This window comes from Phycodurus eques, chromosome 20, assembly GCF_024500275.1.
Source record: "Phycodurus eques isolate BA_2022a chromosome 20, UOR_Pequ_1.1, whole genome shotgun sequence".
Taxonomy (NCBI): Eukaryota; Metazoa; Chordata; class Actinopteri; order Syngnathiformes; family Syngnathidae; genus Phycodurus; species Phycodurus eques.
The window spans coordinates 12,527,983-12,540,707 of record NC_084544.1 but is presented as its reverse complement, the minus strand read 5'-3'; the positions used below and the strand labels follow the sequence as shown (position 1 = coordinate 12,540,707).

General features: G+C 40.6%; 2 protein-coding genes across 4 annotated transcripts; one reads left to right on the top strand and one right to left on the bottom strand.

The window, feature by feature from the left end:
* Positions 1-680: 680 nt before the first annotated feature.
* rnf5 (ring finger protein 5) lies at positions 681-8,512 on the bottom strand. Of its 2 annotated transcripts, XM_061665400.1 has the most exons (6): positions 8,194-8,512; positions 4,979-4,997; positions 3,003-3,115; positions 2,864-2,921; positions 1,071-1,182; positions 681-827 (listed from the first exon to the last, which is right to left on the bottom strand). In XM_061665400.1, exons 1-6 carry the CDS (start codon positions 8,382-8,384, stop codon positions 706-708), a joined length of 615 nt encoding a protein of 204 aa, XP_061521384.1. In that variant the 5' UTR covers positions 8,385-8,512; the 3' UTR covers positions 681-705. The 2 variants fall into 2 exon arrangements, with proteins under 2 accessions (XP_061521384.1, XP_061521383.1); XM_061665399.1 differs by lacking the exons at positions 681-827; positions 1,071-1,182 and adding an exon at positions 1,733-2,631.
* Positions 8,513-9,034: 522 nt separating this feature from the next.
* Positions 9,035-11,262, top strand: utp23 (UTP23 small subunit processome component). Of its 2 annotated transcripts, none has more exons than XM_061665490.1 (4): positions 9,035-9,115; positions 9,193-9,418; positions 9,534-9,708; positions 10,777-11,262. In XM_061665490.1, the coding sequence occupies exons 2-4, from the start codon at positions 9,231-9,233 to the stop codon at positions 11,197-11,199; spliced, it is 786 nt and encodes a 261-aa protein (XP_061521474.1). In that variant the 5' UTR covers positions 9,035-9,115; positions 9,193-9,230; the 3' UTR covers positions 11,200-11,262. The 2 variants fall into 2 exon arrangements, with proteins under 2 accessions (XP_061521474.1, XP_061521475.1); XM_061665491.1 differs by having other exon boundaries at positions 9,036-9,051.
* Positions 11,263-12,725: the final 1,463 nt, after the last annotated feature.

The following is a 12,725-nucleotide window of genomic DNA, read 5'->3' as shown; positions in this document are numbered from 1 at the left end:
ACTCTCCCATTCCTCTGCTCTTATTTTGGGAAGTTTTGGTACTACCTATGCAGAACAATAAATGATAAACAAAAACAAAAAAAGAACATGTTCAATGGACATCACAGTGCACTGGCAGTCATTTTTAAGACAAACAGTTTCAACATATCTGCACAAATCCGATTATTCAGAACCAAACTGCTACTCTTTGGCCTTTTTAGAGGCAGATAAATGATGGTAACCTCCGGTGTTAGGTCTCCTCCTCATCACTGTTTCTCTCCCACTGTCATCGGCTTGGGGAAGGGGAAGTGGGATGAATTAAAGTGACTACACTAGAAATAGCCATTCGAGTAAGGCCCGGTCACCCTGACCACATAATACTGTCTCTTCTAACTTTCTAAAGGCAGACTGATTATTCTTACAGTGAGACCATTACAGTTTATTGCCGCCCTCGTTTCTGTGACCATCGGCAGGTGCATGTTCAGTGAGGGTGGAGAGGCTAATTAAACGGTTGCTTTTTACTCTTTTGCATGAACAAAACGCAGGTTGGTGGGGCTCGGTGTGACAATTTTGCAAACCGCTCTCTCAAGTTAGTACCTCATTGGAAATGTAACATGAGTGTGTATGTGGCTCAGGTTAAGTGTGCATTCCAAGTGAGCAAGCCCCGTCCGCCCCCCCGTCCCCCCGTCCCCCGTCTGGCCGTCCGCCTTCGCCGCTCGCCCTTCGTCACACGCTCAGCAGCCAGAAGAAAAAGAAAATGGCCACGAACAGGAAGAGGGAGTCTTGCCAATTGTAATTGCCGTTGTTGACATTACCACCGTTGCCCTGGGCTTCACCTGCGTACTGGTCTAGAAAGATACGTGGGAGGGGGTGCAGAGTTATACTGTGCATGCATTGTTAATTAAAATGTATTTACGCATTTGTATTCATCCATCCATGTTCCATACCACTTATCCTCACAAGAGTCGCAGTTCTTATTCATTTATGTCAAATCATTTACAAATATTTATAGTAAATAATATAACACAAAAATATAAGTCGAATTATCAATTTTATATATATATATATATATATATATATATAGTAACTACCTCCTCTGTGAAATGGGTCATTGCCATTGAAGACAGTTGTGAAGAAGCCGAAGGGGAAAGCGCCTATGCCAAACGACATGTGAAAACTGGTGTCGCTGAAACCCTGGAACATCTGAAAAGCAGACGACACTTTGAATTGGATGAAAGGCGAACAGAGCTTCTGCACTAACAAACACTATAGAGACAAACATACACACACACACCTATTAGCAGCCTTTTCATATTATGGTCGATTTAGGGAGCACATCTTGTCCACTAGGTGTCAGTGTGGTCTTTGGTGCTAAGGAGTATTAGCACTATGACACATACTGTAATTTCTCGTGTGTAATGCGCACCCCCAAAACTGACCTCAAAATTCTGGAAAACCCTTCAACCCATGTGTAATGCATTTTTACAATGCATAATTTTGCTTCTACCCATATGATCAAAACGAAGTTTTATCTGTGGTTTGTTAGTGTTTTCAAATAATGATTCCAAAGTTAAGCACTTTATTTGAACAGATAATACTTTGTTTTTATTTACATGCTCTTATTTTGAAATTCACAGCCCTACTTTTATTTAGTAAGTGAGAAAACACACAGTTGGGCTCAGACGTTTGATTACCCAGGCAGAATTTGTAAGGTGGACAATTCTTTAAAGAAAACATGAAGGACCAGGCGAAACACATTTAATTTTATTTTATTGGGATTCAAATTCACGCATTTCAGAAAAGCATTATAATTAATCAAAACATAACCATAAATACATTCATGATGGTTGCTGTTTAGTCATCAGTCGTATTTAAAAACAAAAAAACAATATTTCACAAATTCTGCCTGAGTATGTAAACTCATGAGCACAAATGTACATTTTTGCAGTCATATGTACCGCAGTAATATTGGAATTAGAAGTGTAGGCTACACCTTTTGTATAACCACTAGGTGGCGGTGGTATACAACCTCAATTCCTATAAAGTTGGGACGTTGTGTTAAACATAAATGAAAACAGAATACAATGATTTGCAAATTATGTTCAACCTGTATTTATTTTGAATACACTACAAAGACAAGATATTTAATGTTCAAACCGATAAACTTGATTGTTTTTAGCAAATAATCATTAACTTAGAATTTTATGGCTGCAACATGTTCCAAAAAAGCTGGGACAGGATCATGTTTACCACCGTGTTACATCACCTTTTCTTTGAACAACATTCAATAAACGTTTGGGAACTGAGGACGCTAATTGTTGAAGCTTTGTCGGTGGAATTCTTTCCCATTCTTGCTTGATGTACAGCTTCAGCTGTTCAACAGTCCGGGGTCTCCGTTGTCGTATTTAACGCTTTCTTAACGCGCCACACATTTTCAGTCAGTAAATACAGTTTTCGGCGAACTGTATTTACTGACATTGGCTTTCTGAAGTGTTCCTGAGCCCACGTGGTGACATCCTTTAAACATTGATGTCGGTTTTTGATGCAGTGCCGCCTGAGGGATCGAAGGTCACGGGCATTCAATGTTGGTTTTCGGCCTTGCCGCTCACATGCAGTGATTTCTCCAGATTCTCTGAACCTTTTGATGATATTCTGGACCGTAGATGATGAAATCCCTAAATTCCTTGCAATTGTACATTGAGGAACATTGTCTTTACGTTTTTTTTTTTTTTTTGGGGGGGGGAGTGCATTATATGCAGTGTTGCGTAAGCGTGCAGCCAGTAATTTCTATCACTAGCAGGGATTCCCTGTTTTCCATTTTCACTTCCTGTAGGTGAAATGTACTTTTGTCACTACAGAGTAGATGCAATAAAAACAGACTCACCCCGCCTCTGTTTTCTGGCTCAGTTCTTTGTCCCTGAGGCCTTGGAGGCGTTTTCAACCTGAAGACCAAAACAGTCATAAGGACACTATATAAGGTCATCACACACAGACATACACAGTACGCAGGGCACAGGGTGTACCGGGGGTCCTCTTGACTGTAGCTCCCTCGTCCATACAGTGGGATGACCTTGTCTCTGCTGATGCTAGCTTTACACACAGGACACTGGGGTCTGCTAGGCCTCGTCTCCAACCACTAAACAGAGCAGCAGAGGAAAGGAAAAATGGTTAGTTTGTAAGAGGATGAAGCTGACGTAACAATGTGCATACAGTAGTTTGACAAAGCTCACGATCAGAAAGCCTTGATTTACACTGCAGTTCCACGTGCCCAATTTCGATTTAATGCCGATAATCAGATTTTTATTTTATTTTTTATCTATTTCCATGTACATTACACGGAACACATGAAACAACTCGTCTATCGCTAATCATCATTACCCATTGAAATGAATTGAAATGCCATTAATCCGTTCTAGCCTCTCCCCCCAAAATATGATACAAATGTTTGTAATGTGTTTTGCTTAATAAGAACAAATATCATTCTAGAACATTGTTCTTTATTAAAACATACCATAATGACAATTAACTAGAATGTAAAAGAACCTAAACCATTTTGCACATATTTTTGCTTCAATTCAATGACCATTGTGCTGCTCCTTCTAGTGTATGTGCCTTATCCACGTGCGGACAGTATAATACATGGAGACAATCAAAACTCCTCAGTAAACTGCAGTAATATTAGTCATTCTTCACAAAGGACTGAGATTAGGCCCGAGTGTTGCATCTATTATCTGTCTACATGTGTTGCACCCCCATTTGTATTCAAATACCCATTGCTTAAAGGGTCATATCACCACCACACCGATGCTATTAGTTAGCCCATCTATAGCATTTCCCATTATGTGTTAGGATTAAGCAGACTTTAAGGCTATGCTATGTAGTTGTTTTAAATACATATGTAATTCTCTTTGTTTGGTTTAGTTGGACCATAAACTTCAACTGGGAGTGGCAATAAACAGCAAGATGCCTTTTTCTTTTGAAGAATTGTTCACTATATGCCAAACTGCTTCTTGCTGTGAAGTGAGTCGAGTTGGGTTCACTGTCATCATATGCGATATGAATTTGATTTTTTATCCACATTTGTATTCTGATCTGAATATATCAGATTTTGTGTTTTTGTTTTTTTTTTCCCCTTCAATTCACTCTGCCATAACGTACAGTATATCTGAATTGTGCCACAAAAAAAACAAAAAACAAATGGGCCTTTTGAACAATGCCACAGAGAAAGAAGTGGTAAACAGAAGCATTAACGGCATTAGTATGTTTAAGCTGTACTAAGTCATTTTACGTGTGCCGATTTCCAAATGACATCACACGCAAATGTAATGACCATTAAGCTTGGGTCAACATTTCGTGATCTGATGTGTTATAGTTAGGCTTTTAATTTCACTTCATTTATAACAAATGATTACCATTTCATTACATTTCATTTGTGCCCGAACAGACAATTTTGAATGCCCTTAATGTTGCTGTTTTTATGACTTTCGGCTTGTCCCTGTCACCTTAACGCAAAACACGTTCACGTCAGCCCTTATAGTTTAAGCGAGGCTAGTTTGCCTCATTAATTGCCTGAAAATAGGACAAGAAATCCTTTTGTCCATTATCTGAGACTCACGTTACGAAGAGTTATGTGCCTTTGTCACTTTGCGTTTCCGGCATGTACGACGGCACACGCAAAGTTAAGAGAAGCACATCCCTTTGTTGTTGTTGTTGTTGTTGTTTTCAGCGTCAACATTTCTTGTCCACTGAAAGCAGAAAGTCCTTTTTGATTCATTTTGACAGTCGGAACCAGTTTGAGAGCATGCTACACTGACGCTTTTCGGACGTAAGTGGAAAGTCATGACTCTTGTTTAAGTTCACCCGTCTATTCGTTGCCTTTTAAGAAAATGCAAATCTTTAGACTGTTTTCCGTTGAAGAGTCAATAGTGAAATATTGAAGTGATTGATGTGGAACGTCACGAACAAAAAGCATATGATGGTAAAAGAGATTAACACTTACTTGATGGAGGCAAGGCCAGCTGGAAAGAGAGAGGAACAAAATTATTCATTTGTATTGTGACAAATACTTTTAAATGTGCTCCTTATAGTGTTACATGTTCTTTATGGTGGTTGCGGTTATGTAGAACTGCATTGCATGTGTTGCTGTTTCTATTGTAATATTTTGTCCCTCTCGTGTAGCGAAACAGGACAACCAAACAAAATAACTCTGATACAGTGCAGTTGTTCAAAACTGCACATCACAAACACAGTAATAGTTTGTGAACATTTGCAATGTTATGCTTTTAAACTTACTTTTTGTCATAGTTGGTGGATGAACGACATAAACCAAGACACAGCTGAGACAAAGAAGACACGACTTGATACGGCTCTGCGGACACACGGTCGCAAACACACACGGACAAACTGAGACTGACCCACGAACACACACTATGACAATGTGGTGTTTGCGTGACACCGGCTATCAGATGGCTGACATTCCTTTCGAATACGCACAGAGCTGAACAAAACGTCCAACACTGTACACGATTCCGCCGGTCTACATCTGTTAATGCGGCAGCCTCCTGTGCTATCACATGACACCAGAGTGGAACAGCCATCTGATACATCCAGCGGAGGATGTGGGTGGTTGGCTAGCAGTTTTTAGGACTATTTAAGACACACTTTTCCAACACTGCATTACAATACAACTGTAACGTATCGAGTTTGCTCTGACGTGCTGCAATGGATCAAACGTTATAATCCTCAAGGCTTGCAAAGGGGTGGAACATTTCAAGAAAGTTTCCAGTAAATTTCCATGGGAATTATCTGGGCATTACGGGTCATTTAATGGAAAGGTACCCTATACAAGCATGAATAGAAGCATGTTGTTGTTTTGTCATTAGCCGACACACATGCAAAATACGAGCGAGTTTCCTTTCAGAATCCGTATTTCATCTGGCAAGGTACTGCTCCAAATATAGGCCACTGATTGCAAATGAGATTGACAATTTTCGTTAAAAAATGTATCGAACATTTCCAAAGCTTGTGCACACAAATTAAAGTCTAGCAAAGCTAAAAATGTTTATTTGGGAATATCAAAATAATTCAAGCATAGGCAAATGTAATCAAAAGGCAACAACATTAGGTACACCTGCAAAATCGACAAGAACTGTACAAAAAAAATGTAAACATGAGCTACCTCGATTCAACATTAGTATTTATATTTCTTCCAATGAAAAACATGTTCTATACGTTGTGGTGTAGAACTGCACTGCGCCATTCTGAGAGCTGTTTCTAATATTATGATGGCAACTGCTATGCAAAGTTGCAGCAAGTGAGCTGATGTCATCACCCTGTTGCCTTACTGATTGTTGCATCATATTACAAAGTCTGGAGGCGTCAGGGGAAGCAAGAGGGAAGGGGCCGGGGGTGGTGGGGAAGCATGGCAACTCAACTATATCAGCGCACAACGCTGAAATCAACGTTTACGTCTGTGCAGCAGCTGCAACTAAAAGCCCAGGCAGAGAGGAAGAGGAAAAAAAAAAAAGACTATCTACAACTTAATGGGAGTCCCATTTGTCAATGCTTCAATCCAGCCGCTCCCCTATCTGGTTGCTATTCAGACTACAGCTTTGTCTGCAAACTCGCCACCTTTTTGTGCGGCCAAAATGCTTGTGCGCATCATCACGTTCCGATGTACGGGTGAACAATTACATTTCCGTTCACCTAAATGCAGCATTCACACCTCATTTGCAAACTCATTTCTAAAGGGCACATCACCCTTATCATGTATATATATATATATATATATATATATATATATATATATAACACAATGGCCCTTGCATTTCATTATTAAATAGGTTTTTAGCAACAAAGAGTTTGAAATCAGAAGTCATGGAAAATAGTGACAACCAAATATAAATATTGTTGAATTTATGTTTCCAGGCGTTTTAGAGCATTTTGAGTGAACTTTCAAGACCCACGCAATATTGTGTTCTGTGCCAATATAAGCTCCGAACGTAACCTAATCACACCAGGGGGGGAAAAAAATTGCGTTTCTAGCTTTTTCCATTCTTCAGCAGTAGAACATGGGCTGGTTTCACCAAAAACACCGCTTTCTGACCACACAGCGAAGGAAACCAGCTTTATGTGAAAAGAAACACGTGACTTTGAGGCTAACATTGCTTGCTTTTGCGACACCTCAAACTATAAAACAACAAAAACCAAACTGAGAAGGGGCTTTCGATGGCAAAATAATAATTTATTTACATCTACGAAGCACAAAGTGAACGATGCTGGCTCAACACGTGACTTGAGCATGTCAGAGGTGTTCCTCATTCACTATCGCAACACAGTCTGTTTATACCATAGTAACCATATATATATATATATATATATATATATATATATATACACACACACATATATACACACACACTCTGTTCGAGTGTGAGGTGCCTAAACCTGTCTAACTTCCAACGTGTTGGCATTTCTCCTCCTCATAATAGAAGCGACAAGCTGAGATTGACCCCCCCCCCCCGAATCTTTATCTTCTACTCAAAAGCTGTGCTGATCTCAAACCCAGAGCAACGCGACACCGCCATCTCCAGGGAGCTGTTAGTCGTTATGGGATGGGATCTGGTGAGAAAAAGTGATCAAATAAAATAAAATAAATAAGGCACTTTGCCATTTCTGAACAGATCTGCCCAAATAAAAGTAGCAACGCCATTTTTCGACACCCAGATTGTTTTAACCGCACAAACAATGGCCAACGGTGGATGCGAATTTAAAGTGATGTGAATCGTTCGTGTCTCCATGTAGATAGAACAAAGGCGATCGACACATTTGAAGTGTGACATTGAAACAATGAGCGCTATTTTAAAACAAACACGTCTGTGGCACATTCCGTGGGTGAGAGCACCTCGACCGCTGCGAATGATCTGCATAAGATGAGCCAGCAAGTTAATGTGTTACAAACGGCAAGTCAGTGGTTCTACGTCAAAGCATACAAGGTCAGCGTGCGCCGTACGAAGTGCAAAGCTCACACAAACTAAGAGCCATATTGGCAGTGCAAAACTCGTGTTTACATTGGGTCACACCCACATTAGTAACGCTCACTACGTTAAAACTGAGGTAAACAAAGACCGCACGGCGTCAGAATGATCAGTCTGGTTAAGCGACGAGACACCGAGAAGTCCCCCATCCCCGAAGCCAGCCTCGGTCGGTCCGTACCAGAACAAGTGGCCGCACATACTGATGACAGCGTCCTTAGCACTGTCGAAACAAATGTTGCACTCGAAGCTGCCTCGGTCCCGATCATCTTCCCCGTTGCCTCCGCCCGGTCCGTCGCGGTCTTTGCTGCTCTCCCCGCCTCTGCTCGCCGGTCGGCCGTCACTCGACGACCGGGGGTCCGCAGCTGCCATAATAAGGTACCGTGCGAGTGAAAAGGGTTCACGCACCGAGCTGCCACACGAAGGCCCGACCCGAAGGAACGTCGCTCGGCTGTGAACCACAAGCCGACGAGCCCACGGCTGTCACTAAACTAAAGCGCTGCGTCTGACGCACTTCCGGCATTCACACTTCCGTTTCCGGCGAAAACAACAATGCTCTAGTCCTCGATCGTCATAAACAAGTAAACGGAAAATAAAACATAATAATAATAATAATAATAATATTGTCAAAATGTCAGAATCATTCATAAAACTACAAAAAATAATAACAATAAAAATCATGCAATAATAGTCATAGCAAAGATAATCATCATTAAAAACAATAATAATAATAATAATAATTTTACGTCTAAAACGAATGCAAAAATAACAATTATTCCCTATTACTGTAAATAAATAAATGGGCAATAAAACAACAACAATAATAATAACAAAATTATTATAACAATATACAAATAAAGTAATAACAGTACTAAAAAAAATTCAAATAAAATCTCGGAAACAAACCATCATCTTAAATAATTCAATAAATGGAAAATTAATAATAATAATAATGTCTGTGAGTTCGTCAGCCACGATGACCGGAACAGTTCTCTTGCGTTTCGTTTCCCAACGGAGCTGGACTCCCTGGACCGCGGAAGTAAGAAGACCATGCGTGTTGTATGGGAAATTTGTCGAATTGTGTACAACATTGGCGTATTAAAGTAATCAAGACGCCCTCGCGAATGACGTTGGTTTGTAACGTTCTCAATGCATTTATAACCTTGTAATTTCCGATTAGGGGGAAACGTATCGCTTAAACGCCGCCAGCCAGCGATCATGAAGATCAAGCGACAGAAACAAGCCAAGAAAACATTATCCTTTTACAAATACAATTTTAACTTCAGGGAACCCCATCAGATTCTTATTGATGGAACTTTCTGTCAAGCGGCATTGAAGAACAAGATTCAAATCAAGGAGCAAATGCCGAAGTATCTTATGGGCGAGGTACAGCTTTGCACCACGAAGTAAGCGTATTTGAAGTGCATTATGTTTGGCGTTAGCGAAAATCAAATGGAGTCATTCATGTGAGTGTTTTTTTTTTCTTCTTCTTCTTCTTCTTTCTTCCTTCCTTCCCCCCAGCTGCGCTCTAAAAGAACTGGACACACTGGGAAAAGAGCTCTACGGGGCCAAAATCATTTTGCAGCGGTATCAAGTGAGGAAATGTCAGCATTTCAAGAACCCCGTTCCTGCCTCGCAGTGTCTGCTTTCTATGCTGGAGGACACAAACCCGCATCACTACTTTGTTGCCACGCAGGTAACACTTTTTGTAATCCTAAAGGGGACATATTGTTTGGATAAGCGGTACAGAAAATCGATGGATATATCTGATGTGCTTGCCTATGCATCAAGTGTGTAATTCATTAATATTAATTCTCATTCGTTTTATGTTATATGGCCTTTTTATGCTGGATCAGTTTGGTTGCTACCTGGGATAGGTGAGACTGCGATATATAGAGACCATATGAAAACATATTTTAAAGTAGTTTTAAACTTCAACTTGTTAAAAAACATCACAAGAGCTTTGGACAAACCAGATGCATTGCTTTAAGTGTTTCAGCGTGAGTGTTCATTCTCAACGTTTGTCCACAGGAGGCTTTTAAAAAGGTATGAATAATGTTTATTCATTCTCTTGCTGTCAAGAACCGGGTGACAATCGTATAGCATCGCTTTTACGAAACGGAAAGACACTCACAGTTATCCAATAAGAGCCTAAGCGTGCTCGCTTAAAGCTGTGCATGTCACGCCCAGTTGTTTACTGTGAAAGTGACACAAAACTAAAAGGGAACTAACACTTTAGCTATAAACACCTAAACATTCCACCAAAAGATATAACAAAGTCCGCTGCTTTTACTTTGAAAAAATTATCAACATTCTTCCCTATTTTCTGACATGTTATGGTCCAAACCAATAACAGAATCATAATTCATACAAAAAAAATAATAAGTCAGTTTAATTTGTCAGGAAAATAATCGTTATTTGCAGGCATAGTATGAATAACCTGTAATTTTGACATGAAGTTGAATCTGAAACAGCCCCAGAAAGGTACATCAAACAAGTAGCCCTTTGCATTAATCAGTATCCGAGATGCTCTCACAATACCAAATAAACAACAATATAGTAATTGTGGGGGAGGAAATATTTTTCAATTAAAAAAAAAAAAATGCATTTTGTCTGATGCACAACACGAAAGACATGCAACAATGAATTCGGACTTGCCTGTAAAAACCCATAAAAGCAATTGCTAAAAAAATAATCAATGTAGTGGTGGTGTATAGGAGTGGATTTTAGACACATTTACATCTATTTGTGGTTTATTGTGCAGGACTTCAAGCTGACAACAGGTCTTAAGAAGATCCCAGGCGTACCTCTGCTATACATCATCCTCAACACGATGGTGCTGGAAAAACCCAGCCAGTCGTCGCTCGACCAGGTCCAGGCCGTCCACCTGGGCGAGCTCATCAGCCCGGCAGAGCAGCAGAGACTCTGCAGCATGAAAGAGGATCAGGGCATCGCCCAGAAAGGCGGGGAGAGACGGGGAAAGAAGAGGAAGCGGAAACAGCACAATCCAAACCCCCTCAGCTGCCTCAAGAAGAAGAAGAAGAAGAAAAGCGGGCCGACACCGCCGCTTAAAAAAACTGAGCAAGCTCACAAGAGGACTCGGAGCAGACATAAGAAAGGTGCAACACCAGGAGAAGATCATGTTTCCACTTCCTCGGTTCAAAAGCCATCAAATCTACTCGAGTGAATACGTTCAAAAGCTGTTTTCGTCTTTGACAGAATTTTCGACAGTAAAGTATGTGAACTTAAAGGCCCCGTATTTTGGCTATTTAGGCCTCCATAGAGTGATTCCTTATCATGGATTTAGAGTATGAAAGTCCCCATTTCATTTAAAAAAATAACAATTAAAAATAAAATACCTTAGTTTTCTCAAAGAAAAGGCCCCTCTGAAGGCTACTTCTGTTTGACCCAGTTGTGTGTCTGCTTTGTCCATACTTGGCGAACACCGCCCCCTTTCCTCTGGTTGCTTCTGTGTAGTAGACCCGTTTTTGAGAGCCCGTGTTTGTTATGTTGACACCGCTGGCTCGGGAGCGGAGCGGAAAGGGAAGGCGGACATATTCGCTGGATAAGATTGAGAAATTCGACTGACTTGATTTCAGGCCTCTCGGCAGAAACACGTCTGGGATTCAGGAACGCGTGGACGATTTTTATTCATATTTCACGTGGTTACTGAGACACCATCCAGACAATATTACATTGCAAATACTAGAAAAAGTTGGTTTGGAAAAGTATGTCCCCTTTAATCATAGTCGAGTGGATCCCAACAGTGACCATTTTACAAGTGACACTGTTGCATGACTTCCAAATTAAATCAACAAACAATTGACAATTTGTACTACTGCATTTGAGAAACTGGTATCAATACTCTTTAGCGTTGCTGATAGTGTAGTGGTTCACCTGTTTGACTTCTTGGGTTCATTTCGCACTCAATGGCGGTGCGAGTGTTTGTCTGTCTCCTTTATGTACCTTGTGATTGACTTCCTTTTGCACAAAGACATCTTGGATAGGCTCCAGTCCCTGCAACCCTAAACAGGATAGGATAACTGCGATAGAAAAGGAATTCATTGATGGCGTCCACAGAGTAGTACTTGCAATATATGACGTGGATGACTGATAATCTACGCAGACAGCAGCCATATTTCAGTACCTCAGTTGTGAGTTTTGAGATTCGAATCGCTGCTCGGTGGGCTTTTGCACGGGTCCTCAGGCTTCATCCTAATTGAAGACTCTCAATTGTCCACAGGTGTGAATGTTTGGCAACAGGAGTCCTGTGGTTGGCTTCCAATACAGGGCTTTATCCAATTTCTTGGCCCAAAGTCAGCTCTGTTCCAGCTTACTCAGTGACCCTAATGAGGACAAGCGAACGGAAATGGATGGTTGGAGTGCAACTACATTCAGGCAAATGTTGATATTGTCTCTCAATATCTGCAAAGTTCAGATTTGTGCACTGATAGTAACGATCAATATGTGAAAACCTTACATCAGTGTGATTTTGAATAAAATAGTACGTGACAACGCATGTCTAAGTTATTAAAAAGATGTTGATAACGATCTGCGATATCGTATGGACGTGCAACAACAGCTGCATCCTTACCTGGATTTACCACTAGACGGCAGCAGAGTTGCTCTGTTGGAGGAGGAAGTGCAGCCTAATTTAGATATTTGATACGTTAGTATTTGTTGAAGAAACAGCAAGTCACGTTAATGTGTGTA

Excerpts from the sequence above, each read along its gene's own strand:
- rnf5 (XM_061665399.1), bottom strand. The coding sequence starts at position 8,384 with ATGGCAGCTGCGGACCCCCGGTCGTCGAGTGACGGCCGACCGGCGAGC. Across the intron at positions 2,922-3,002 it reads TACAGTCAAGAGGACCCCCG|GTTGAAAACGCCTCCAAGGC; the intron begins GTACACCCTGTG and ends TTTGGTCTTCAG. Across the intron at positions 2,632-2,863 it reads AGCCAGAAAACAGAGGCGGG|AATATCATCAAAAGGTTCAG; the intron begins GTGAGTCTGTTT and ends TCTACGGTCCAG.
- utp23 (XM_061665490.1), top strand. The coding sequence starts at position 9,231 with ATGAAGATCAAGCGACAGAAACAAGCCAAGAAAACATTATCCTTTTAC. Across the intron at positions 9,419-9,533 it reads GTACAGCTTTGCACCACGAA|CTGCGCTCTAAAAGAACTGG; the intron begins GTAAGCGTATTT and ends CCTTCCCCCCAG. Across the intron at positions 9,709-10,776 it reads ACTACTTTGTTGCCACGCAG|GACTTCAAGCTGACAACAGG; the intron begins GTAACACTTTTT and ends TTTATTGTGCAG.